Genomic DNA, 27,462 nt, shown 5'->3' with positions numbered 1-27,462 from the left:
ATTGCTTTTGCACCGGAAGTTAAGTGGTTTTCTCAGCATGAAACAGGTAAAGGGGCTCTTCCACCTGTGTTGTATAGAGAAATGGCCCTTATTTTCCAGCACCCATTAAAGGGTCTTTGGAGGAAGGCTCTTCCATGTTTTGTGAAAGGGACAAAACATGCATTGTTTTCAGACCAATCTCAATCTCCACATTGGCTCCTCTGCTTGCCATTACCACTGCACAGTCCAACAGCCGTTCAGCTCAATCTGGCAAGGCCCACCATAAGATCTAAACTTCTTATGGGTTGATACTTATACAGTATCATGATTCCACTCTACCACCATAAGATCTGTACCCACTCACAAGAACATCTTTGGTTGCTGCCTCGTCATAAATTTGTCTCAAGAGATCCTAAAAAGACCTCAAAACTTGACCAATGTAAAATTGCTAGGCATAAAATATAGCTAAAGCTAAGCCCACTGATGTCAAAGACGTTAGAGGACGACGAACTTGTCCTACGATATCTAAATGCTCGATACAGGCGCTAAAACTCTCATATACATTTTTGAAATTCAACAACCTATTCAATGACCAGACTGTCGGCAGAAATTAAAGCAAACGCTATCAAAGAGGGCACGCAAAGATCAGGCTAAAAGACCAGGCCACAGCACTCTAATCCACCTTTAGGTCGACGATACATGGTAAGATCCGGCCATGGCACTCTCATCCACCAATAACTGGAGGATACACCTAAGAACTACGTTATCGATGTTTTACAAACCAAGCCATGGCACTCTAATCCACCTTAAGTCGGGGATACGTGGTTGAAAAACTCTAGTAGTAAACAGAACAAAACAATCTCTTTGAATAGGAACAAACAATGTACATTTGAGGAACGATCATGTCAAAGATTTATCCCAACAGCTCCACAAGCATGTCTGCTACTGCGCATCTCTCTCATGGTTGACCATTGCTCTGTAACAGGATCATATACAAGAGCAGTGTTGAGCCCACCCCTATCATAAGAGCTTGCTCCACCTAGCACATACAGTTTGTCTCCGACCGAAGTTACTGCGCAGCCCCACAAGCTGCAGTGGCTACGCATCACCAGCTCATTGAAAGGAATTGAGCCCACAACACTCCAAGTATCCAGTTTAGTGTCAAAGACTGCTAGCTCCTTTCCATCCATAACATTTAGATCAGATCCAATGACATATATTTTTGAACCGATCGCAGCACAACCAGCCAGGAACCAGAGTCGTGGCATACTTGCTCCCTGCACCCAGGAGTCATCTTCTGGATCATAGACCTCCACACTTTGAAGCATGGTCAGTGTCCCATAGCCTCCAATAATGTAGAGCTTATCTCCAACAACAGCTGAAGTGCAGCAACTTCGACCCTCTCTCATGTTTGCTATTGGACACCATACATTTCTGTGAGGCATGTACACCTCTCCACTGCGTAACCTTATCTCATGCGATTTTACTAGCCTGCAGTATCCACCCGCCACGTAAATGCGATTCCTGATTACACCACAGCCACATGCCTCTCTCAAAAATTGCATCTGATTGGCTTCTTTCCATGTATTTGTTCGTATGTTGTATACAGGCATCTTAGATGCATTTTCTGACAATCCCACAAACCCACCTACTGCATACACATTATACCCAATGACAGCACAGGAAAAATCAAAGGAGGAATTTGGAGGAAGAGCAGGTAAAGGTCTCCATTTCTGAGCTCTGAAGTCGAACATTTCTGCAACAAGTTCACCTTTCTCCTCCTGGAAAGAAACAGTGAAAATCATTATTTGCCATAATCTTTATTGTACTTTTTGGCTGAAACACCTATCATTCCATGCTCATGTTCCTTTTCCATGTATGGTTGCCAGATTGCTAAAAGAGTGAGAGATCCACCAGCATATATGCCATTTTGGCCTTTGGGTCATTCTGAAGTTTTTAGTTTTGTGGCCCCTACTTTAGGTTGGACATATTATTACATACAGGTCCCCTTATTTGGTCTCCATTTTTTGTATAGTCGTGAGTTTTGTACTCTGGTCAAGTATGCGTGCACACACTCATGTGAGGATGGTGTAGCCGCAATAACTCTTTGAAATGAAGCACCTCCAGCGCTAATTTGATGCACCAATGAGATCCTGCTCAGTGTGGGTTATGGATGGCCACCACGGGGTAGATCTCGGGCTTTGCACACTCGATGTGAGGGGATTCAAATGGTTGAATGCTAGCTGCAAAAATGCAGATCTGAGACACAAAAACGCAGCAGACCTTATTCGTGCAGGGCTAAAAATGCAGCTGATGATGGGCACAACCCAACGGCACAAAATAGAGGGCGATGGGCTGCCTGAAAACGCCTCCACGAGGGGACGATCAGCAACAAATGTCAAAAACGCAAGAAGGATGCAAGGGTGATTTGCTCTTGAAAACGCTAGGAAAGTCTTCAGCAAGGTGCCTTGAAACTACATGCAAGGGAGAGGCTAGGGGCTATTTTTATGGTGGTATTGTGGCGAGTTTTTGGGTGGACAATAGACTCGAAGTTTCCACTTTGCCTCTTCTACGGTTACCCACACTGGTAGGTGTCACGCGCACATCTAACCCTATGTGCATGTGGACAAGTTGTTCCTACTTCGAGGGTTTAGGTAGTCTAGGAAGTGTTTTGGCACCCTTGTGAGCCTGTACGCGGACCGTGCATGTCCAGGCACTTAGAGTAGCTGCATGCCCTCTGATTGCACAACCCAGGATCATTAGAATCAGTACCGAGTACCCAGCATGAGCATGTTCCACCGCATGACCCAGTTTTCGACCGTGCATATGAAACACCCCTAATAAGTCATTTGATTAATAAGTGACTTTATTAATTCCAGAATCGTGGGGCTCTCTCTAAGACTGCTCGACCCATCTCTTGGGAGCTATAAAGGGGAACCAAGGGCGCTCAGTAGAAGCAGAAGAGGCAAGGACGCAAGGAGGTACAGCCGTCAGCAACACCTCAAGCATCCTAGCGTTTTCTCAAGAGACAAAAAACCTGCGTTTTCATCCCATTGAGGACCAGTGTTTTCAAGATCAGCCCTTAGCCTCGCGAGAACCCGAAGCACTTGTTGCAAATCCTCGCCATCACGACCACAGCACCCAGATCAGCCTAGTGTTTTCAGATTCAGCACAAACCAGCCGGCGTTTTGCAGATTCAATCCAGATCAGCCAGCGTTTTCTTTTCTCAGCCTTGAGCAGTCAGCGTTTTTGCAGTCCTCAGCCTTGCAAGCCTTGGCGGTAGCTGATCAGCCCTTGCCTTGCAGCAGTAGCAAATCCACAGCAGTAAATCTTAATATTTTCAGATTTCAGCCATTGACAACGTCGTCGTCGTCGTCGACATCATCGTCATCGTTGACATCATTGTCGTTGTCGACATCGTCGTCGTCAAGTATCACAGCATTTAGAAGCATTGTACCAGACTTTGCAATCTAAAGCAAATACCTCTCTAGCAATAGAGAGGGGGGCCCTTGGAGGGGATTTGGGACCCATCTAGTGTCGTCTCTTTTCTCTCTCTCTGTTTTGGTCATTGCACATTCTCTCATTAAGTCAAGGAAGATTCTCCCTTCCCGTCAATAAAAGGAACCTTGTGCACTCACTGATCACTCATCTTGAGCCATACACCACCATTCACTTCCGTTGCACATTACATTGGTATCAGAGCTCTTTGGCAGTGTTCGGTATCATCACTCAAGGAAAGAAGCACAAAAACCACAAGATTATGTTTTTTTTTTGCTAGAGGTGGCCGCATGTAACCCAAGACCACTTGGACGTGTCAATCCCTAATCTGTGTTTTTGAAGAGTGGCAAGTAACCCAAGAAAGAAGGGCTTGTCCAACCTCCCCTCGTTTCTTTTTTCCACTCATTGAGAGAGGACCTTGAGCTTAGCGGCTGTCACGTGCACATCTAACCCTATGTGCATGTGGCCAAGCTATCTCAGGTCTACGGTTCAGGTTAGCCTACGAAGTGTTCTGGCACCTTTGTGAACCTGTGCGCAGGCCGTGCATGTCCAAGCACTTAGATTAGTTACATATCCTCTAATTGCACACAGCATGATCATTAGCATGATATTCAATACCCATCATGAGCATTTTACAGAGCATAGAACCCTTGGAAATATAAAAGAAATCCAGTGGTCACTCAATAGAAGCAGCAGAAGGAGCTCAGGCAACTTGCAATGCATCTTCTCAGTAAGACCGACAGGAAACCATCAACGTTTTCAGCCTTCAGTACCCAGCGTTTTTGAGCTTGCAGATCAGCCTGGCGTTTTTGCAACTCAGAAGATCAGCCCTAGCGTTTCCTAACTTGCAAATTAGACCAGCGTTTTCAGTTTTCAGCCTTCTGCACCTACAGATAGCCCTTAGCCTCGTAGATCTCAACCTTTGTAGCAGATCCTCGCCGCATCGCCGAATTCAGCCAGCGTTTTCCAAATCAGACAACGTTTCAAAATTCAACAGATCAGTCTTTTCATTTTCAGATTTCAGCCCGTCCTCGTCATCGTCATCATAGTCGTCGACCTCGTCGGCAAGTCCATTGCATTTAGACCATTGTCCTCCCAGACTTCTCAGAAACCACAAGAACGGTAAGAATGGTAGCTCAACTAGCCCATCTTCCTCTAATCCTTCGGAAAAGAACTCTCAAAATGAATCTATATATACCTTCATAAGTTCAGAATAGTCTGAACTCACGAATTATAAGAGTAAATAAAGCACTCATAAAACTATAAAAGCAAGGGACACAAGAAAAGAAAAGAAAAAACAAAAACAAAAACAAACAAACTCAATTACTTTGTTTGCTACGAAACAAAACTAAATAAACTTAAAAATGTTTTTAGAAAAGGCATGCGTAAAATAAGTTGATGCAACTTACTTGGCTTAAAACAAGTACTCAACTTTAAGCAAAAAAGGATAAGACATCTTAAAAACTTAATCCTAGAAATCAACTTCACACAACAACTTCTAAAGGAACACATTCTTAAGTCCTCACATAAGCTAAATACAAACCTACGAAGAGCAAAGATCCAAACTTGACAATATGTGACCTCAACTTCGCTGCTTGTCCAAACAGGAAGAATAAGATTATCACCTTTATCATGCATAGCTTGGACAACAGCTATGGCATCCCTACTCACGTCGTCAGTGCCCAAGAGTAGGTGCAGGTTTGTATAGAGGTCATTCATGCTTTGAACGTACTCTACAAAACCAACGAGCTGAGTTTCTATCACCCTCCGGAGGTGATGGGCATACTCAGCCATGATAAAGGCTAACATTTGTCAAGCTAGAGTAAGAATACTAGAAGCGCTAGAGATCAAAACAACAACATAAGGTGTTATTAAGTCAAACAATAAGTAGGCTTTTTAGCTCCCCACTTCTATTGAATTTACTACTGATTATCTTGCATTCCAAAGGAACAAACATTAAAAATAAACTTACTACGATGCAAAAATGACGAACGTTTTTCATGATTCTTTTAAATGAGTATCCTTTTTCAACTAGTAAAGAAATAAGATGGCAAGATTGAACAACAAAGTAGATTTACTAGAACAAAGACCAGAAATCAGAATTTATTTTCAAGCAGCTTAAGGATGTGATTATTGGGGTGGGACCCTCCAATGTTGTGCAGGTATGCATGGACAATGCAACTAATTGTGTTGGGGCCGGGTAAATGGTGGAAGAGAAATGGAAACACATTTGTTTCACGATGTGTGCATGCCATTGCTTGGACCTCTTGTTTGAGGATATTGGGAAGCTCCCTTGGATTGCAAAATTTTTTGAAGATGCAACAAAGGTTGTCACATTTGTCACAAGGAAGTCCACTGTATTGGCATTGTTTCGAATGCTTAGCAAGAAGGAATTGTTGAAGCCATCGGCCACTCGATTTGCCTACTACTTCATCATGTTGGCTAGTCTTGTGGATGAGAGATGTATGCAAGGTGTGCGTAGGCTTATGACTGATGCAAAATTTGTGAAAATGAAGGCATCCAGGACTGCAAAGGCCACAGTGGTCTCGGACATTGTGTTTAATGCATCCTTTTGGCTAGATTTGTGCTCCCATCTTGAAGATACTTTGTTTGGCTGATAGGAGAGGAGCCACCATGGGGCTTGTGTATGAGCTTACGGATCGCATGGTTGAGCAAATTCAAAACATGCAAGGTATTGATGCGGCAAGGATGCAAGAGATCAAGGACCTATGCATTGATAGATGGAATATGATGCACACACCATTGCATGTTGTGGGATACTTGTTGCATCTTGTATGGCGAGGAAGAGGGCAATTCGATGATAGTGAGGTTCATGACGGGTGGATGACATTTTTGGACAGGTATACCAAGGGTGATTTGACCATGCAAGGTACCCTCATTGATGAGTTGGACACTTTCCTCGCTCATTTGCTCATCCTATTGCAAAGTATCCAAAGAGAATGCAAGAGGGTGTAAAATGGTGGGAGACTTTTGGGGCTTGCAGTGTGCACGCCCACGTTGCACTTAAGGTGCTTTCTCAAGGGACATGTGCCTCTCCATGTGAGAGAAATTGGAGCACCTTCTCTCTCATTCACACCAAGAGAAGAAAGAGGCTACTTCCTGCTCATACCGAGAAGCTTGTCTACATACACACCAACTTGAGACTCTTATTATGCAAGATCAAAGAGCGCGGCTATGAGAGAATGGAGGTGACATTAGAGATGCTTAACAAAGAGAAGGATGAGGAGCGCTTGCTTGAGTTGCAGGAGATTCAGGAGGCTATTGCACAAAGCACTGATGATGTTATGGAGTCTCTTCCGATTAGCATGCCCAATGATATTGGGACTTCATGCTCCATTGCTGAGGATGAGGCTTGGGATAAGGATGAGGATGACGATGATGAGGGTGATGATGAGGATGATGATGAGGAGTGGCCTGCGATGAGAGTTAGAGCTCATTGCATTTTGCTCTAGCCTCGGTCCTGACTCCTCTTAGCTCTACTTATGTTTTGGATTCACTATTTAGCATCGAGCGGCTGGACTCCACCCTTTAGGCTCTATTTATGTTTTGTCATTTGGAGTACTCAATATACAGTCTTGTTGGTTTTGGAGACTCCATATTTTGCCATCTCCTGCTTTGCTCTAGCATCTAGTATGATGTATCTATTGATCAGAGATCTTGATCTATTTCTCGACTCCTGACTCCTTGATTTAGCTAGATTCTACATTTTCTGATGATGTTTTAATGCATTATGTGGCTTTAGGCTGCTCTCTAGAGTCTAGTGTTTTAAATTTAATTGCTATTTGTTATGATATATATATATATATATACACACACACTAATTTTTTAGTGCCATATGGTATTCCACGTATGGAATCTTCGGGGGGTTTGAATCGGGCTTATATCGGGCTTCCATACCCGCCCGAGTGAGACGCATGGTTGACGTATGAAAAAACTATGCATGAAGGGGTGCGAGCCAAGCGAAGGGATGTGCGCAAAGGTTCAATTCAGTCCAGCAATTCAGCAATTATATTGTGAAAGGGTGCCGCCTGGAGAAGATGAAGGAAAATTTGCCCGAAAAAGCCGTAAAAGCATGCTTTTTGCCCTTTTCTTTGTTGCAGAGGCCTCTAGAAATCTCTTCAACGATTGAGAATTTGGATATGCAACAGAAGTCAGTTGATCCTCTCGACGAGCCCTGTGCATTGACGCGAGCAGATCTTGATCCCAACAATTTTTTTTAAAATTAGGATTCTCAGCAACAAATTAGGGTTTTTGCAACATGGTCAACATTATGTTTTGGGTGCTTTTTGTAGACAACAAGTAACACTGGAAGCATTTGGGAGCTCCATAGCATTTGGGAGCATGGACCTGCAGATCCACTCTTTTGCAATGAGAAGAACCATTTGCTTAGGAATTTGAGAATATTGTCCAGGATTTTTTTGAAATGGATCTTAAACAATTTTGAACTTATTTTGAGATTGCTTGATTCTAGTTTTGATGCTGGTTTCAATACTTCTAGAAATACTCAAGGCTCGGGCTTTCCTAAGAGGAGTATTCAAAAGAAAACTATAATCGAAAAGATGAGTTATACTCATGGCTCGGGCTTTCGTGGGAGGGAGTATTCAGGAAAAAATGGTGATTAGAAAGTTGTGCTTTGCACATGGCTCGGGCTTTCCCGAGAGGAGTATTGAAAAGAAAATTGGTTGCGGTCTGAGAAACGTGTGTTTGTACTCTTGAAACCTCCAAGCGACGAGGGCTGCGGTCAGAGGAGCGTTTGGTTGTAAACGGCCTCTATATGTCATGGCCCGGACCTTTTTAGGTTATTTGCCGGAGGAGTGAGGAGGTAGTCGTTGAATATCTTACGGTACGTACCTTCTTGGTCATTTGCGGGAAGAGTGTTCATCAGCGACTGTATGTTTCTATGTCCTGTAATATGCATCTGTAATCATCTGTAATCATCTGTGTTGCATTGTGATGTGTCAACCACTCAATATTTCTAATTGGGTGAAATTGCCTAGGTATGTAGCTTTAGTGCATAAAGACACCCCTCTAAAGATCAGTGCCCTCTAGGTGTGATGGCTAATTTTCTTATGCCAAAATATCAAGAGCTTCGATATAGAATGAGAAAACTGAATGACCCTCGAATATTTTTTATCTAAGTTGAGTTGTTTTGCAGATATAATGGCGGACGATTACTCTTCTTTCAAGAAGGGGAGGACGTCACAAACTCTTGACATGACAAGCCACTGAAGACCCAGAGGGTTAGGACTCCATGAGCCTAACCCTAGCCAACCTGCAGATCCTGACTGAGGGGCCTAAACCTTAGCAAAAGCTAAAGAAAAAGGAACTACCAACTTACAGGTTCTTGCCGAGTGGCCCATTATAAAAATGAGTTAGGATTAAAAACCTAACCACTTACGGAACCCTGGTCGAGGGGCCCAACTTAAAATAAAGCAGGACACACACACACTCTTTAAATTGCGTAGAAGGCTTATGACTTGGCAACTGTACGGAAATCCACGAATCGCGCCAATGACTGTTGATGTGGCATCAATATGCAGACAGCCCTCTGGGTGCCAAGTGCGGATGCTTGCTTTTGGACCAAATGCTTTTAGAATCTACTGCTTTTCATATAAACTAATTTTCGATGGCCAAGGGCCTTCAAATATGTACTAAGGTCTCACTCTCTAGCATTCTACCCATGGGAGATGAAAAAAACTCAATTTAGCTCAAAAAAAAATTCCAAGGGACAATCAGTTTGCTCTTTTTATTAAGGAGTTAGCTTCTCCTTTCTGCTCTTTTGATCAAGGAGTTAGCTTCTCCTTTCGTTCAGATCGGAACTCTTGATATTCCGGCGTAGTAAAATTAGCCATCACACCCAAACCGTACTTGTAAGGTGCAACGGAATGAATGATGAACTTTGCTCAAGATGAGTGCTCCGAACTGTGCTCAAGGTTTCTTTTACTTAGGGAAGGGAGAGCCTTCCGTTCTTTAATGAGAGAGTGCAATGGACAAACAAAGTGAATGGACACTGTGCGTGAAGGTGTATGAGACTGAGAGATAGAGAGAGGAGAGAATACGACACCAAAGAGTTGTAAAACCCTCCTCTGAAGGCCCCACTCTCGATGGCGAGAGTGGTCTACTATTGATTGCACAAACTCGTACAACTCTGATGCACTTGAAGACTATGATGCAATAGCAACTAGGACGATGTCGACGGCGACAACTTGACTCCTTCTTCGGCTGAAAAGGGTGATGAAGTAGCAGCTGTTTTGGTTGAATGCTATCCTACAAAAACGCTGATCTGCTGGTCCCTTATGGCTACTGAAAACTTGATGTGTTGCTGCTGTACAAAAACGCTAAAAGGCTGAAATCTGTTGTCCAAAAACGCTGGTTTTAGGAGCCTATGTTCTTGCTGAATTTGTTGGCTATAAGCGCTATCTGCTGGTGCCGAGAACACTTGATAAGATGACTAAAAACGCTACAGGTTGAGGCTGAAAAACGCTGCAGGTTGTGGCTGAAAAACGCTGCAGATTGTGGCTGAAAAACGCTGCAGGTGGTGGCTGAAAAACGGTGCAAAAACGCCAGGGGGAAAGCCGTGTAGAACGCTGGTCTTGCTGGGGGAAATCGCCACCAGGGGGGGGAGTCTTGCTTGAGAGAGAGAGGGGGAACCTGCTGCCCTTGGCCTGTGTTCTCCTTGCTCTTCTGCCAAATAGTGCTAGCCTAGGGTTGCTTATATATTATCTTACCCAAATTGCCCTACTCAGTTCCCAACAAAAGTCACTTAAAATAATAAGTGAAAAATGTCAAAAATAGGAAAAATAGGTTTAATGCACTGGAAAATGCTCCTGATGGATTCTGTTGGATTTTGATGGTAATGCTGATGATCATGCTGTGTGCAACCAGAGGATATGCATCTACTCTAAGTGCCTGGGCATGCACGGTCTGCGAACAGACTCACAAAAGTGCCAGAACACTTCCTAAGCTAGACGGACTGGACTAACTGAACCCTTGTCATGTTGTAGCTTGTCATGGACACATCCAACCCTATGTGTCCGTGGACATCCCCTCCTTTTTAAAGTGAGGTACGGATACCGAGCTGCATGGCTTCCTTGTAGTCTGCCAACAACTCTGGATAATCCTTGAAAAACTCTTCGTCGACCCACGCCGCTTCGTGGGTTCCTCGATCCTTGAACTTCAAAACTTATTGTCTCACTTGCTTCTTCGAACCATGTCGAAACCGATGCAACAACACTTGCTCCAGCTCCATAACTTCAACTTCATCGATGATCTCTGGTTCTTCTTCTTCCGAAATGTTCTTCGGAGGTGTTCCCTGAAAACACTTTCAACCAAGAAACATGGAAAACGTTGTGCATTGACCATGAGTTAGGCAACTGCAATTTCATTGAAACCTCATTTATCTTTTTAATGATTGGAAATGGACCATACATTCAAAAAGACAACTTTGGACACTTCTTTCCAACTTGCTTAAGACATTGCTTCATGATTCTTAAATACACCCAATCTCCTTCCTTGATCGAAACATCCTGACGATGCTTATTAGCCTGCCGTGAATAAGATTCCTAAGCCTTGTTTAGCCGAAGCTTCACACTCTCAGAAATCTCATCCAATGACTGACTTTCAGCATTGGCATCAGGCATTTGACTGACCGAGCGAGTCAAAAGTGACTGGAGCGGACAGCCAAAAGCTGCCTCATACGGAGTTCGACCAATGACAGAGGAAAAAGAGTCATTCAAAATAGCTTGAACCAATGGGACATAGAGCTCCCATTGAGACTGTTGATCATGCACATATGACTTTAAAACATCAAAAGCCAACTGATTGTAAATCTCTGTCTGACCATCTGACTGTGGATGAAAAGCCGATGAAAAATTCAACTAAGTGTCAAAATTTCAAAGAGTGCGCGCCAAAAATTGGACGTGAACTTAACATCCTTATCTGAAACAATTGATTTTGGCAAACCACAGAGGGGATACCAATGCTTAATGAACCACCGTGCTACATCTTGTGCAGTGACTGTGGCTTTACAAGGAATCAACATGTCACGTGACACATCCAACTCTATGTGTCCGTGGACAAGCTACAGCATAACAGGGTTCCGTCAGTCCAGTCAGTCTAGATTAGAAGTGTTCTAGCACTTTTGTGAGTCTGTTCGCAGACCGTGCATGCCCAGGCACTTAGTGTAGATGCATATCCTCTCGTTGCACACAGCATGATCATAAGCATTCCCATCAGAATCCTTCAGGGGAATTTTCCAGTGCATTTAGCCTATTTTACCTATTTTTGACATTTTTCACTTATTATTTTTAAGTGACTTTTGTTGGAAAGTAGGTAGGGCAAATTTGGGTAAGATAATATATAAGCAAACCAAGGTTAGCACTATTTGGCAGATAAGCAAGGAGAACACAGGCCTTCGGCGACAGGTTCCCCCTCTCTCTCAGCAAGACTCCCCAACCACCTTGGGCGATTTCCCTCCTGCAGGCTTCCTAGCGTTTTTTCTCACCGTCGCCAACAGTCACCATCTCTTGGCGTTTTCAGAAGACACACAATTGCCAGGTACCAGCAGCCTAGTGTTTCCAGATTTTCTTTCAGCGCCATAGCCTCTCTGCACCTAGTGTTTCCAGATTCCCTCATTGCCCAACATCCCTTGGCATTTTCAGCACCAAAACCCAACAGAAAATCAGGTTTTCAACAGCCCCAAATCAGCGTTTTTCAGCAGCAGAAATCAGCCCCAAATTCAGCGTTTTGATTTGCAGCAGATTTCAGCCTTGAGCGTTTTTGGACAGCAGATACATACCTTCAGTTTTCAGCCATAGCGTCGGCTTCGTCACCCCCATCGATGACACCGACATAGTCTAGACTTGCATCAGTCAAATGCATCCTCATTGTACCATTGCAATCAATAGTAGACCACTCTCGCCGACGAGAGTGGGGCCTTCGGAGGAGGGTTTTACAACGTCTCTGGTGTCGTATTTCTCTTCTCTCTCTATCTCTCAGTCTCATATACTTGCACGCACAGTGTCCACTCACTTTGTTCGTGATCATTACACTCTCATTAAAGACGGAAGGCTCTCCCTGCCATAAGAACAAAAAGGAACCTTGGGCACATTATGAAGCACTCATCTTGAGAAAGAACAACATTCATTCCGCTGCACCTTACATTGGTATCAGAGCTTTGGCAGTGTTCTGTATCACTCAAGAAAAGAACCACAAGAATCACAAGAATTTTTTTGCTTGTTGCAGTCACACGAACCCAAGTTCGCTTGGGCGTGTCGATTCCTAATCGTGTTTTTGAAGAGTGACACGAATCCTAGGAAAGAAGGGCTTGTCCAGCCTCCCCTTATGCCTCTTTTCACTCATTGAGAGCGGAACGTGCACTTAGCGGCCGGCCAATCGACGCAACCTTGGTGTGAGCGCAAGGCCGCCAAGGGGTGCGCCCGCAGAAAAGAGTAGAACTCGGGTGAAGAGAAGATCCTTCTCAAACACAGATTGCAAGCGAAAGAAAACCCTCAAGACCCTCAAGAACCCAAGTTCCTCGTGAACTTAAGAACCAAAGATTATAGTGCATGGTCATCACCTGAAGCGGAATGGATACTTCACATACAAGTGATGAGCATGAGAGAGGCGACGAAGAGTTCTCCCCACCAAGAGATTTTTCCGACCCTTCCCCTTCTCCATCTACGCCACGAGTTGTACCAACTTCCATGGAGACGATGGTCAAGTCGATGTTGGACATAATGGCCCAACAACAAGAAGCGAATCGCGAAGCGACTCGCCTTGCGCTGGCACAACAAAGAGCGAATCGAATTGCGTTGGCACAACAAGAAGCGACTAGCATTGCTTTGGAACGCGAGCACGAAGAACGAAACGAAAGAAATGCAATACAACAAAAAGCGACTTGCATTGCTTTAGAACGCGAGCGTGATGAATGAAACGAAAGAAAAGCACAAAGAAAGGAGGAAGCGGAAGCAAGACGAGCGGCCTTGGAGGCCGATCGGGAGGTTCAAAGGGCGGCCTTGGAGGACGAGCGTGAGGCTCAAAGAGACCTCCGCACTCAAGAATCGGTTCGACAAGTACTTGCCTCGAAGTCCGAACCAGCCAAAGAACGTGGGAGTTCCTCAAGTGGCGCAAGCAACGCAGTCACAGAAAAGTTGACTTTCAGTAGATATGATGGTAAGATAGATGCTACCGTTATTCATTCTTGGTTGCATCAATTTAATGCTTATTTTGCGACAACTAAGAAGACAGGGAATAGCAAGGTTTTGACGGCAGCTATGTACCTTGCCGGTGATGCCATCAATTGGTATCACGCATGGCAAGAGGCACATAGAGGAAGCCGACGAATTCACGCCCCTTTCCTTCAATTGAGCTGATTTCCAAGACAAGCTCAAGGCGCGGTTTATACCACCTCAGTTGTTAGGTGCAACGGAATGAATGTTGTATTTCTCAAGATTAGTGATCCATATTTGCTCAAGGTTCCTTTTAGTTCTTATGGAAGGGAGAGCCTTCCATTCTTTATGGAGAGTGCTATGATCACGAACAAAGTGAGTGGATATTGTGCGTGCAAAGTGTATGAGACTGAGAGAAAGAGAGAAGAGAGATACGACACCAGAGACGTTGTAAAACCCTCCTCCGAAGGCCCCACTCTCGCCAACGAGAGTGGTCTACGATTGATTGCACAAGGTGGTACAATGATGATGCATGGAAACTGATGCACTTGGGACTAAGTCGGTGACGACGATGACGACTTTAGGGCTGAAATCGGTGATCTTCTATCTGCTGTCCAAAAAGACACTATGGCTGAAAATCCGAGAATGCTTGGGGGTGCTGAAAACGCAGGTTTGGCTGCTGTTTTTGAGGCTGAAAAACGCTGATTCGTCTGCTGTCTTATGGCTGACAAAACGCTGAATATTTGCAGGTTTATGGCTGTGTTTTTGCTGCTGCACTTGTGGCTGAAAAACGCTGTTTTTTTGCAACTTTGAGGGCGATCTCAAAACGCTAGGAGATGCAGCTTGAGGGCGATCTGGAAACGCTAGGCTGTAGGATGTCTATGGCGATCAAGCAATGCTGAAAACGCCGAGTGAGGGGAGGTGTCTGGCGATGAAGGAAACGCTAGGCTTACGGGGGTGCTTGAGAGGTTCCTGCTGAGAGAGAGGGAGTACCTGCTGCCTGGGGGCCTGTTGTGCTACCTACTCATCTGCCAAAGAGTGATAGCTTTGGTTTGCTTATATATTTTCTTACCCAAATTTCCCTACCTACTTTTGTTGGGAAGTCATAAGTGAAAAATGTCAAAAATAGGGAAAATAGGCTAAATGCACTGGAAAAATCCCCTAACTGATTCTAATGGATTCTGATGGGAATACTGATGATCATGATGTGTGCAACCAGAGGATATGCATCTATTGCTAAGTAACTGGGCATGCACGATCTACGAATAGACTCACAAAAGTGCCAGATCGCTTCTAATCTAGACTGATTGGACTTGACGGAAACCCTGTTATGGTGTAGCTTGTCCACGGACACATAGGATTGGATGTGTCACGTGACATCCCCTCCTTTTTAAAGTGAGGTACTGGTACCGAGCTACATGGCTTCCTTGTAGTTTGCCAACAACTCTGGATAATCTTTGAAGAACTCTTCGTCTACCCATGCCGCTTCGTGGGTTCCTCGATCCTTGAACTTCAAAAAGTGTTGTCGTACTTGCTTCTTCAAACCATGGCGAAACCGATGCAACAACACTTGCTCCGGCTCCATGACTTCAGCTTCATTGATGATCTCCGGTTCTTCTTTTTCCGAAATGTCCTTTGGAGGTGTTCCCTGAAACACTTTCAACCAAGAAACATGGAAAACGTTGTGCATTGACCATGAGTTAGGCAACTGCAATTTCATTGAAACCTCATTTATCTTTTTAATGATTGGGAATGGACCATACATACGAAAAGACAACTTTGGACATTTCTTTCCAACTTGCTTAAGACGTTGCTTCATGATTCTTAAATACACCCAATCTCCTTCCTTGATCGAAACATCCTGACGATGCTTATTAGCCTGCCGTGAATAAGATTCCTAAGCCTTGTTTAGCCGAAGCTTCACCCTCTCAGAAATCTCATCCAATGACTGACTTTCAGCATTGACATCGGGCATTTGACTGACCGACCGAGTCAAAAGTGACTAGAACGGACAGCCAAAAGCTGCCTCATACGGAGTTCGACCAATAGCAGAAGAAAAAGAGTCATTCAAAATTGCCTGAACCAATGGGAGATAGAGCTCCCACCGAAACTGCGGATCATGAACATAAGATTTTAACACATCAAAAGGCAACTGATTATAAATTTTTGTTTGTCCATCTGACTGTGGATGAAAAGCCGATGAAAAATTCAACTTTGTGCCAAAATTTTCAAAGAGTGCGCGCCAAAAATTGGACGTGAACTTAACATCCCTATCTGAAACAATCGACTTTGGCAAACCACAGAGGGGGTACCAATGCTTAATGAACATTCGTGCTACATCTTGTGCAGTAACTGTGGCTTTACAAGGAATCAACATGCAAAATTTGCTGAAACGATCAACAATTGTTAAACATTGAGTGTTCCTTGAATGCAAACTTGGTGGTAGGTTAGTCACAAAATCCATAGAAATATCTTGAAAAGGTCCATCGGGAATAGGCAGCGGAAGCAAGAGACCTTGCTGCTTACCCCGAATCGTTCAATTTTTTCCAATGTGGTGTTCATTCCCCTGTGCCCACCTGTGAGAGAATCATGTACATCATGCAATATGGGTGGTCTGAGAGAGGGCAACACACATAAACGCAAAAAAAATAACAATCCATCACGAATGAGAGAGTTGTTGGGCCCTTGGGAAGCAAGAGCCTGCAACCAATACTTACCAAACTCGGAATCCGCATACTGATTCTTCATGCTGTGAAAAGACTCACCCTGTATAGAAAATGTGGTTCTTGACTCAAGAGCCAAAATCTGTCCTTTGCGACTCAACGCATCTACAACGGGGTTAACTTTTCCAGGCACATACTCAATCAAACCTCCAAATTGCTCAAAAAATTGTGACCAACGCGCTTGGCGATCACTCCAATGTGCAAAAGGAATGCCTCCTTGCGCTCCACATCCGATTTGCGTAATTGAGTCCCGAGCTGCAAAACACGATTAGAGAAAGACATAACTGGCGTATCATTTTTCTTGAGAGCGAGCCAATCATCCTTCAATCGTGCGAGATACTGAGGTGACATAAACCGCGCCTTGAGCTTGTCTTGGAAATCAGCCCAATTGAAGGAAAAGGGAGTGAATTCGTCAGCTTCCTCTAGGTGCACAGCTAACTGTGCCTCTTGCCATGCGTGGTATCAATTGATGGCATCACCGGCAAGGTACATAGCTACCGTCAAAACCTTGCTATTTCTTGTCTTCTTAGTTGTCGCAAAATAAGCATTAAATTGATGCAACCAAGAATAAATAGCCGTAGCATCCATCTTACCATCATACTTATTGAAAGTCAACTTCTCTGTGACTGGGTTGTTGGAGTTCGAATCGCGGCTTGCGCCACTTGAGGAACTACCAACATCTTTGGTTGGTTCGGACTTCGAGGCAAGAACCTGTCGAACCAATTCTTGCGTGCGTAGGTCTCTTTGAGCCTCACGATCGGCTTCAAAGGCCGCTCGTCTTGCTTCGGCATCCTCTTTTCTTTGTGCTTTTCTTTCTTTTCCTGCATCGCGCTCGCGTTCCAAAGTACTGCGAGTCGTTTCTTGTTGTGCTAGCGCAACGCGATTCGCTTCTTGTTGTTGTGCCAACACAATGCAATTCACTTCTTGTTGTTGTGCCATCATGTCCATCATTGATTTCACCAAAGCCTCCATAGGGTTTGGTGCAATCCCCGGCGTAGATGGCGACGGGGGAGGGTCAGGAAAACCTCCATGGTGAGGAAATTCTTCTTCACTACTTTCATGCCCATCATCTCCATGCGAAGTATCCATTCCACTTCGGGTGATGACCATGCACTGTGATCTTTGGTTCTTAAGTTCACGAGGAACTTGGGTTCTTGTGGGTCTGGGGTTCTTGGGTTCTTGAGGGTCTTGAGGTTCTTGGGTTCTTGAGGGTCTTCTTTCGCTTGCAATCTGTGTTAGAGAAGGATCTTCTCTTCACCCGAGTTCTCCTCTTTTCCGCGGGCGCACCCCTTGGCGGCCTTGCGCTCACACCAAGGTTGCTTTTTCCCACCTCACGTCGATTGGCCGGCCGCTAAGTGCACAGTCCGCTCTCAATGAGTGAAAAGAGGCACAAGGGGAGGATGGACGAGCCCTTCTTTCCTGGGATTATGTGGTTCTTTCCTTGAGTGATACAGAACACTGCCAAAGCTCTAATACCAATGTAAGGTGCAACGGAATGAATGATGAACTTTGCTCAAGATGAGTGCTCCGAACTGTGCTCAAGGTTCCTTTTACTCAGGGAAGGGAGAGCCTTCCATTCTTTAATGAGAGAGTACAATGGACAAACAAAGTGAATGGACACTGTGCGTGAAGGTGTATGAGACTGAGAGATAGAGAGAGGAGAGAATACGACACCAGGGAGTTGTAAAACCCTCCTCCGAAGGCCCCACTCTCGGCAAGAGTGGTCTACTATTGATTGCACAAACTCGTACAACTCTGAAGACTATGATGAAATGGCAACTAGGTCGATGTCGACGGCGACGACTTGACTACTTCTTCGGCTGAAAAGGGTGATGAAGTAGCCGATGTTTTGGCTGAATGCTATCGCTACAAAAGCGCTGATCTGCTGGTCCCTTATGGCTGCTGAAAACTTAATGTGCTGCTGCTGTCCAAAAACGCTATAAGGCTGAAATCTGTTGTCCAAAAACGCTGGTTTTAGGAGCCTATGTTCTTGCTGAATTTGCTGGCTATAAGCGCTATCTACTGGTGCCGAGAACACTTGATAAGCTGACTAAAAGCGCTGCAGGCTGAGGCTGAAAAACGCTGCAGGTTGTAGCTGAAAAACGCTCCAGGTTGAGGCTGAAAAACGCTGCAGATTGTGGCTGAAAAACGCTGCAGGTGGTGGCTGAGAAACGCTGCAAAAACGCCAAGGGGAAAACTGTGTAGAACGCTGGTCTTGCTGGGGGAAATCGCCACCAAGGGGGCGGAGTCTTTCTTGAGAGTGTCACGTGCACATCCAACCCTATGTGTCCGTGGACAAGCTACAGCATGACAAGAGTCAGTCTAGAATAGGAAGTGATCTGGCACTTTTGTGAGTCTGTTTGCAGACCGTGCATGCCCAATCACTTAGTGTAGATGCATATCCTCTGGTTGCACACAGCATGATCATAAGCACTCCCATCAGAATCCATCAGAATCCTTCACGGGAATTTTCCAATGCATTTAGCCTATTTTACCTATTTTTGACATTTTTCACTTATTATTTATAAGTGACTTTTGTTGGAAAGTAGGTAGGGCAATTTTGCTAAGTTTGTATATAAGCAAACCTAGACTAGCACTAATCGGCAACAAGAGCACCTTGCTCAACAGGCAACTTCTCAGCAAGACCCCCCGGGCAGGAGACTTAGCGTTTTCAGCCAAGGATAGCCAGCGTTTTTCTCCATTGTCGATCAGCCCCAGCGTTTTGCATTGCAAACCAACCCGGCGACAGCAAGACACAGCAGAAGCCTAGCGTTTTTGCAGAAGCACAGAATTCAGCCCTAGCGTTTTTTATTTGCAGACCAACCTCAGTGTTTTGCAGATTACCGCGACGGAACCTCAAGCAACACCAGCGTTTTCAGTTTTGAGCGTTTAGACATCGCAGAAGAACCCCCGATGTCACATGACACATCCAGCCCTATGTGTCCGTGGACAAGCTACAGCACGACAAGGGTTTAGTCAGTCTAGATTAGAAGTGATCTGGCACTTTTGTGAGTCTATTCGTAGACCGTGCATGCCCAGTCACTTAGTGTAGATGCATATCCTCTGGTTGCACACAGCATGATTATCAGTATTCCCTTCAGAATCCATCACATTCCATCGGGGGAATTTTCCAGTGCATTTAGCCTATTTTCCCTAATTTTGATATTTTCACTTATTATTTTTAAGTGACTTTCCAACAAAAGAAGGTAGGGCAATTTTGCTAAGTTTGTATATAAGCAAACTAGAGTTAGCACTAAATGGCAGAAGAAGCAGTAGGAGCACATGCTCAACAGGCACCTTCTCAGCAGAACCCCGCAAGAACCCCTTGGCATTTTGATCTCCCCATCCTCGCCACACCCGCAAGCACCTAGCATTTTCTGTCCTAGCAGTTTCCCGCATCAGCAGTACCCGATCCCCCTTGGCGTTTCCAGTCCCTTCATCATCGCCATATTCAGCACCCTGGCGTTTTTCTCCCATGATCGCCAGCCCCCCAGATTGTCATTAGATTTTACTAATGCTAGGAAGGGCCAGTAGCGTTTTTGGTTTTCCAGCCTCGGCGACATCAGGACAGTAGCGTTTTCAGCCTATAGCAGAGCATCAGATTCAGCCCCAGTTGGTTGCAGAAGTTCCCTCATTTTCAGCCATAAAAACGCAGCCAAAAGTCATTTTCAGCCACCGAAATTCAGCAGTTAGAAGACCACAGGTTTCAGCCCTAAAGTCGTCGTCGTCATCACCGTCGTCGTCATCGGCATAGTCCTAGATTGCATCAGTCCATTGCATCGTCATTGTACCACTTTGTGCAATCAATAAGTAAACCACTCTCGTAGACGAGAGTGGGGCCTTCGGAGGAGGGTTTTACAAGGTCTCTGGTGTCGTATCTCTCTTCTCTCTCTATCTCTCAATCTCATACACTTGCACGCACAGTGTCCATTCACTTTGTTTGTAATCATAGCACTTTCCATTAAGAACGGAAGGCTCTCCCTTCCATAAGAACTAAAAGGAACCTTGAGCACAGTTCGGAGCACTCATCTTGAGCAAAGCGCAAACAATCATTCCGCTGCACCTAACATTGGTATCAGAGCTTCGACAGTGTTCTGTATCACTCAAGGAAAGAACCACAAGAATCACAAGAATTTTTTTTGCTTGTTGAGGTCGCACGAACCCAAGTTCGCTTGGGCGTGTCGATTCCTAATCGTGTTTTGTTGAAGAGTGATAGGAATCCCAAGAAAGAAGGGCTTGTCCAACCTCCCCTTGTGTCTCTTTTCACTCATTGAGAGCAGACCGTGCACTTAGCAGCCGGCCAATCGACGTGAGGTGAGAAAAAGCAACCTTGGTGTGAGCGCAAGGCCGCCAAGGGGTACGCCCGCAGAAAGGAGTAGAACTAAGGTGAAGAGAAGATCCTTCTCAAACGCGGTTTGCAAGCGAAAGAAAATCTCAAGAACTTCAAGAACCTCAAGAACCCAAGACCCCCAAGAACCAAAGTTCCTCGTGAACTTAAGAACCCAAGACCACAAGAACCCCCAAGAACCCACGACTTCAGTGGATGGTCATCACTCAAAGCGGAATGGATACTTCGCTTGGAGGTGATGAGCATGAGAGAGGCGAAGAAGAATTTTCCCCACCAGGAGGTTTTTCCGACCCTCCCCCTTCACCATCTACGACAAGGATTGCGCTAACTCCTATGGAGGAGTTGGACCAAGAAAGAAAAGCAGCAATAGAGCGTGAACACAAAGAAAGAATGGCAGCCATAGAGCGTAACTACACAGAAAGAATGGCAGCCATAGATCGCAAGAACAAAGCAATAAGGCAAGAGATGTTGCGACTCTTTTCTCGAATGCAGGCACAGATGCCACAGGATCAGGAAAAGGAGACTCTCTCAGTCTCTTCTTCTCCAAAGCATGAAACAGAGGATTTGCATGATTGTGAAAAGCATGATGATGATTTGATTGACAATGATTTGCATGATCATTTGAATGATGATGATAAGCATGATGATTTAAATGATTATGATAAGCATGATGATTTGGATGCCCATGACAAGCATGATGATTTGCATGATCAAGATGTGATTTCTCACAAGCATGATGAGTTGCATGAAGATGATGTGATTGTTCACAAGGATGATGTGTTAGTTGATGCTTTTTTCTAGCGAAGCTAACCTCATTGCAGATTCGATCAATCACGAAGAACCGACCTTGGCTTTCGAGTCGAGGTCCAACGAACCCCCACAGGACGATTCGATCATTCAAGAAGAACTGATCTTGGCTCTCGAGCATAGGTCCAAGGAACCCTCACAAGACATATTATGTGTTCGCATGATTGATACGCACGCATTGTTCGAGTGTTTCATTCATGATCGTTTCCTGTATTTTAGTCAGCGTCTTTATGTGATCCCTTTTACTAGACGTGACATATTGTATGTTGAGCACGTTTCTCTCATGGATGAGCACGAATGTATGCGGATTTTTCATGATAAGCTGAAAAGTATGTATGTACGGAAGTCACATTCCATGTCTCTTCCTTGGCATGACACAGTTTCCGAACGAGCACATGAAAGTATGAGCACCAAGCATGGGCATTTCCGTTGTGAATTGCCACAGTTGATTGCTCTAGATCAAAAGAGAAAGATTCGATCTCATTGTTTGCGTGTGTTTGAAATACGGGTTGTCACTCGTCTCTATGTTCATCTACATTGCATACACAGTCTTTAGCGAAGACAAGATTTTTTCCACTCACTTTACATGGAATAGGTATGTTCATGGTTTTGTGTTGTAAGTGGTTTCAGGAATTTTCAGCCATGGAGATTCTTGAAGAAGAAGGAAGCATGACTCTCAACGAAGTTGAAGCATCGAAGGAGCCACAGAAGATTTTGTGTCGCTTTCGGCACGGCCCAAAGAAGCAAGCGTTGCAAACCTTTATGAAGTTCAAGTACCGTACGACCCACACATCAGAGTGGGCCGGCGAAGAGTCCCTTCCAGGATTCTGGATGCTATTGGCGATCTCCCTCGACGCCATACAGTTCGGTATCAGTACCTCACTTTGAAAAGGAGGGGATGTCACGTGACACATCCAGCCCCATGTGTCCATGGACAAGCTACAGCACGACAAGGGTTCAATCAATCTAGATTACAAGTGATCTGACACTTTTGTGAGTCTATTCGTAGACCGTGCATACCTAGTCATTTAGTGTAGATGCATATCCTCTGGTTGCACATAGCATGATTATCAGTATTCTTCAGAATCCATCAGATTCCATCAGGGGAATTTTCCGGTGCATCTAGCCTATTTTCACTATTTTTGGTATTTTCACTTATTATTTTTAAGTGACTTTCCAACAAAAGTAGGTAGGGCAATTTTGCTAAGTTTGTATATAAGCAAACTAGTTAGCACTAAATGACAGAAGAGGCAGCTGGAGCACATGCTCAATAGGCACCTTCTCAACAGAACCCCAAAGAACCCCTTGGCGTTTTGATCTCCCCATCCTCGCCACACCCGCAAGCACCTAGCATTTTCTGTCCTAGCAGTTTCCCGCATCAGCAGTACCCGATTCCCCTTGGCATTTCTAGTCCCTGCATCATCGCCATATTCAGCACCCTCGCGTTTTTCTCCCATGATCGCCAGCCCCCCAGATTGTCATCAGATTTTAGTAACGCTAGCAAGGGCCAGTAGCGTTTTTGGTTTTTCAGCCTCAGCGACTTCAGGACAGCAGCGTTTTGAGCCTATAGCAAAGCATCAGATTCAGCCCCAATTGGTTGCAGAAGTTCCCCCATTTTCAGCCATAAAAACGCAGCCAAAACAGTCATTTTCAGCCACCGAAACAGCCCCGAAATTCAGCAATTAGAAGACCACAGATTTCAGCCCTAAAGTCATCGTCGTCATCGGCATAGTCCTAGATTGCATCAGTCCATTGCATCGTCATTGTACCACTTTGTGCAATCAATAAGTAGACCACTCTCGCCGACGAGAGTGGGGCCTTCGGAAGAGGGTTTTACAACGTCTCTGGTGTCGTATCTCTCTTCTCTCTCTATCTCTCAGTCTCATACACTTGCACCCACAGTGTCCATTCACTTTGTTTGTAATCATAGCACTTTCCATTAAGAACGGAAGGCTCTCCCTGCCATAAGAACTAAAAGGAACCTTGAGCACAGTTCAGATCACTCATCTTGAGCAAAGCGCAAACAATCATTCCGCTGCACCTAACACCCGAACCTCGCAGATCTCACCTTTCCGCAGCAGTTCCTCGTTGCACGGTCAGTTTCCACAAGGTTTATACTTTCAGCCCGGAAAACGCAGATTTCAGCATCTGCGTTTTTAGCGCATCGTCGTCGCATCATCGCCATCCACATCGTCATCGACATAGAGTCAGAATTCAGCAGATAAAGGTTTGCAGATTCCAACCCTTAGCGTTTTTAGTTTTCAGCCCGTCTCGTCGTCGTCGGCAAGTCCAAGCCTTGTAGAGATTTGTTCAATCATAAGTAGACCGCTCTCACCATAGAGAGTGGGGCCTTCGGAGGAGGGTTTTACGTCTCTGGTGTCGTATTCTCTTCTCTCTCTATCTCTCAGTCTCATACACTTGCACGCACAGTGTCCATTCACTTTGTTTGTCCATTGCACTCTCTCACTAAAGACGGAAGGCTCTCCCTTCCATAAGAACAAAAGGAACCTTGAGCATAGTTCGGAGCACTCATCTTGAGCAAAGTTCAAACATTCATTCCGCTGCACCTGACATTGGAATCAGAGCTTTGGTAGTGTTCTATATCACTCAAGGAAAGAACCACTAAATTTTTTTTGCTTGTTGCGGTCGCACGAACCCAAGTTCGCTTGGGCGTGTCGATTCCTAATCGTGTTTTTGAAGAGTGACAGGAATCTGAGGAAAGAAGGGCTTGTCCAGCCTCCCCTTGTGCCTCTTTTCACTCATTGAGAGCGGACCGTGCACTTAGCAGCATGCCAATCGACGTGAGGTGGGAAAAAGCAACCTTGGTGTGAGCGCAAGGCCACCAAGGGGTGAGCCCGTGGAAAAGAGCAGAACTCGAGTGAAGAGAAGATCCTTCTCAAACACAGATTGCAAGCGAAAGAAGAACCTCAAGACCCTCAAGAACCCCAAGAACCAAGACCCACAAGAACCCAAGTTCCTCGTGAACTTAAGAACCCAATACCACAAGAACCCACGAGTTCAGAATGGTCATCACTCGAAGCGGAATGGATACTTCGCTTAGAGATGATGAGCATGAGAGAGACGAAGAAGAATTTTCCCCACCAGGAGATTTTTCCCACCCTCCCCCTTCCCCATCTATGTCAAGGATTGCACTAACTCCTATGGAGGAGTTGGAGCAGATGTTTATGGAAAGGAAGTTAGAACGCGAAGCAAGAAATGCAGAAAAAATGGCAGAAATGGAACGCAGACACGCAGAAAGAAGAGCAAAACGAAAAGCAGAAATGGAGCGCAAACACCAAGAAAGAATGGAAGCCGCCGTCAAAGGAAAGAGCTGTTAGGTGCAGCGGAATGAATGTTGTATTTTCTCAAGATTAGTGATCTTATTTGCTCAAGGTTCCTTTTAGTTCTTAGGGAAAGAGAGAGCTTTCCGTCTTATGGAGAGTGCTATGATCACGAACAAAGTGAGTGGATATTGTGCGTGCAAGTGAATGAGACTGAGAGAAGGAGAGAGAAGAGATACGACACCGAGAGGTTGTAAAACCCTCCTCCGAAGGCCCCACTGTCGTCGGCGAGAGTGGTCTATTCTTTGATTGCACAAAGGTGTACAATGCGTATGCAATGGACTATGCAACTTGGTCTATGCCGATGATGACGACGGTGAGGACGATGGCTGAAATCTGAGATCTTCTAATCGCTGAATTTCGGGACTGTTTCGGTGGCTGAAAATGACTGTTTTGGCTGCGTTTTCTTGGCTGAAAATGAGGTTTCTTAGGGCTGAGAGTAGTCGCGGGGGTTGGTCTTGCTGAGAAGTTGCCTGTTGAGCAAGGTGCTCCTGCTGCCTCTTCTACCAGAAAGTGCTAACTTGGGTTTGCTTATATATTAACTTAGCAAAATTGCCCTACCTACTTTTGTTGGAAAGTCACTTAAAAATAATAAGTGAAAATCCCAATAAATAGGAAAATAGGCTAAATGCACTGGAAAATTTCCCTAACTGATGCGAATGGATTCTGATGGGAATTCTGATGATCATGCTGTGTGCAACCGGAGGATATGCATCTATGCTAAGTGACTGGGCATGCACGGTCTACGAATAGACTCACAAAAGTGCCAGATCACTGCTAATCTAACTTGATCGGACTGACTAAACCCTGTTGTAGTGTAGCTTGTCCACGGACACATAGGGTTGGGATGTGTCACGTGACATCCCCTCCTTTTCAAAGTGACGTACTGGTACCGAACTGTATGGCGTTGAGGGAGATCGCCAACAGCATCCGAAATCCTGGAAGGGACTCTTCGCCGGCCCACTCTGATGTGTGGGTCGTGCGGTACTTGAACTTCATAAAGGTCTGCAACGCTTGCTTCTTTGGGCCGCGCCGAAAGCGACTCAAAGTCTTCTGAATCTCCTTTCTTGCTTCAACTTCGTCTAGAGTCCTGCGTCTTTCGTCTTCAAGAATCTCCATGGCTGAAAATTCTGAAACAATCTCCAACACAAAACCATGAACATACCCATTCCATGTAAAGTGAAGGAAAAAAATATTGTCTTCTCTAAAGACTGTGTATGCAATGTAGATGAACATAGAGACGGAGTGACAAACCATTCATCAAACACATGCAAACAATGAGGTCGAATCTTTTCTGTTTGATCGAAATCAATCAACTGTGGCAATTCACAATGGAAATGCCCATGCTTGGTGCTCACACTATTATGTGCTCTTTCGGAAACTGTGTCATGCCAAGGAAGAGACATGGAATGTGACTTCCTGACATACAAACTTTTCAAGTTTTCATGAACAATCCACATACATTCGTGCTCATCCATGAGAGAAACGTGCTCAACATACAATATGTCATGCCTAGGAAAAGGGATCACATAACGATGCTGACTAAAATACAGAAAACCTTCACGAATGAAACACTCGAACAATGCGTGCGTACCAATCATGCGAACACATAATACTTCCTGTGATGGTTCTTTGGACCAAGGCTCGAGAGCCAAGATCGATTCGTCCTGAATGATCGAATCGTCCTGTGGGGGTTCTTTGGACCAAGGCTCGAGAGCCAAGATCGATTCGTCCTAAATGATCGAATCGTCCTATGGGGGTTCTTTGGACCTCGACTCGAAAGCCAAGATCGCTTTTTCGTGATTGATCAAATCTACAACGAGGTTAGCTTCGCTAGAAAAAGCATCAACTAACACATCATCCTTGTGAACAATCACATCTTCTTCATGCAACTCATCATGCTTGTGAGAAATCACATCTTGGTCATGCAAATCATCATGCTTGTCATTGTCATCCAAATCATTATGCAAATCATTGGCATCCAAATCATCATGCTTATCATTGTGCTTCAAATCATCATGCAAGTCATTGTCAATCAAATCATCATCATGCTTCGCACAATCATGCAAATCTTGTGTGTCATGCTTTGGAGAAGAAGAGATTGAGAGAGTCTCCTTTCCCCAAATCTCTTGTATCTGTGCTTGAACTTGAGAATAGAGTTGCCAAAACTCTTTGTTTTGTCGGTCGCTTTGTTCTTGTATTGCTTTTCTTTCTGCTTTGTCTTTTGCATGCCTGCGATCCATTTCTGCTTTTCTTTCTACGTGTCTGCGTTCCATTTCTGCTTTTCTTTCTTTGCATTCACGATCAAATTCTGTCATTCTTTCTACATTTCTTGCTTCGCGTTCTAACTTCCTTTCCATAAACATCTGGTTCAAAGCCTCCATAGGAGTTAGTGCAATCCTTGACGTAGATGGGGAAGGGGGAGGGTCGAAAAAACCTCCTGGTGGGAAAAATTCTTCTTCGCCTCTCTCATGCTCATCACCTCCAAGCGAGGTATCCATTCCGCTTCGAGTGATGACCATTCTGCAATCGTGGGTTCTTGTGGGTTCTTGGGGTCTTGGGCATAGTTACCAGGA

The 27,462-nt window shown here is 44.8% G+C and overlaps 1 protein-coding gene across 1 annotated transcript in view; it reads right to left on the bottom strand.

The window, feature by feature from the left end:
- Window positions 1–624: 624 nt before the first annotated feature.
- Window positions 625–27,462, bottom strand: part of LOC147424205 (F-box/kelch-repeat protein At4g39560-like) — a 48,018-nt gene continuing 21,180 nt past the window's right edge. Inside the window, exon 2 of the mRNA XM_086502079.1 lies at window positions 625–1,760. Coding sequence (XP_086358205.1) covers window positions 885–1,760 — 876 coding nt within the window. The 3' untranslated portion in view covers window positions 625–884. The remainder of the gene's footprint in view (window positions 1,761–27,462) is intronic.

The sequence above is a fragment of the Adiantum capillus-veneris genome, chromosome 26 (genome assembly GCF_014529385.1).
Source record: "Adiantum capillus-veneris isolate H3 chromosome 26, ASM1452938v2, whole genome shotgun sequence".
NCBI classification, from domain to species: domain Eukaryota; kingdom Viridiplantae; phylum Streptophyta; class Polypodiopsida; order Polypodiales; family Pteridaceae; genus Adiantum; species Adiantum capillus-veneris.
Note: the sequence above shows the minus strand (reverse complement) of the source record. Positions and strands in the feature narration are given on the sequence as shown.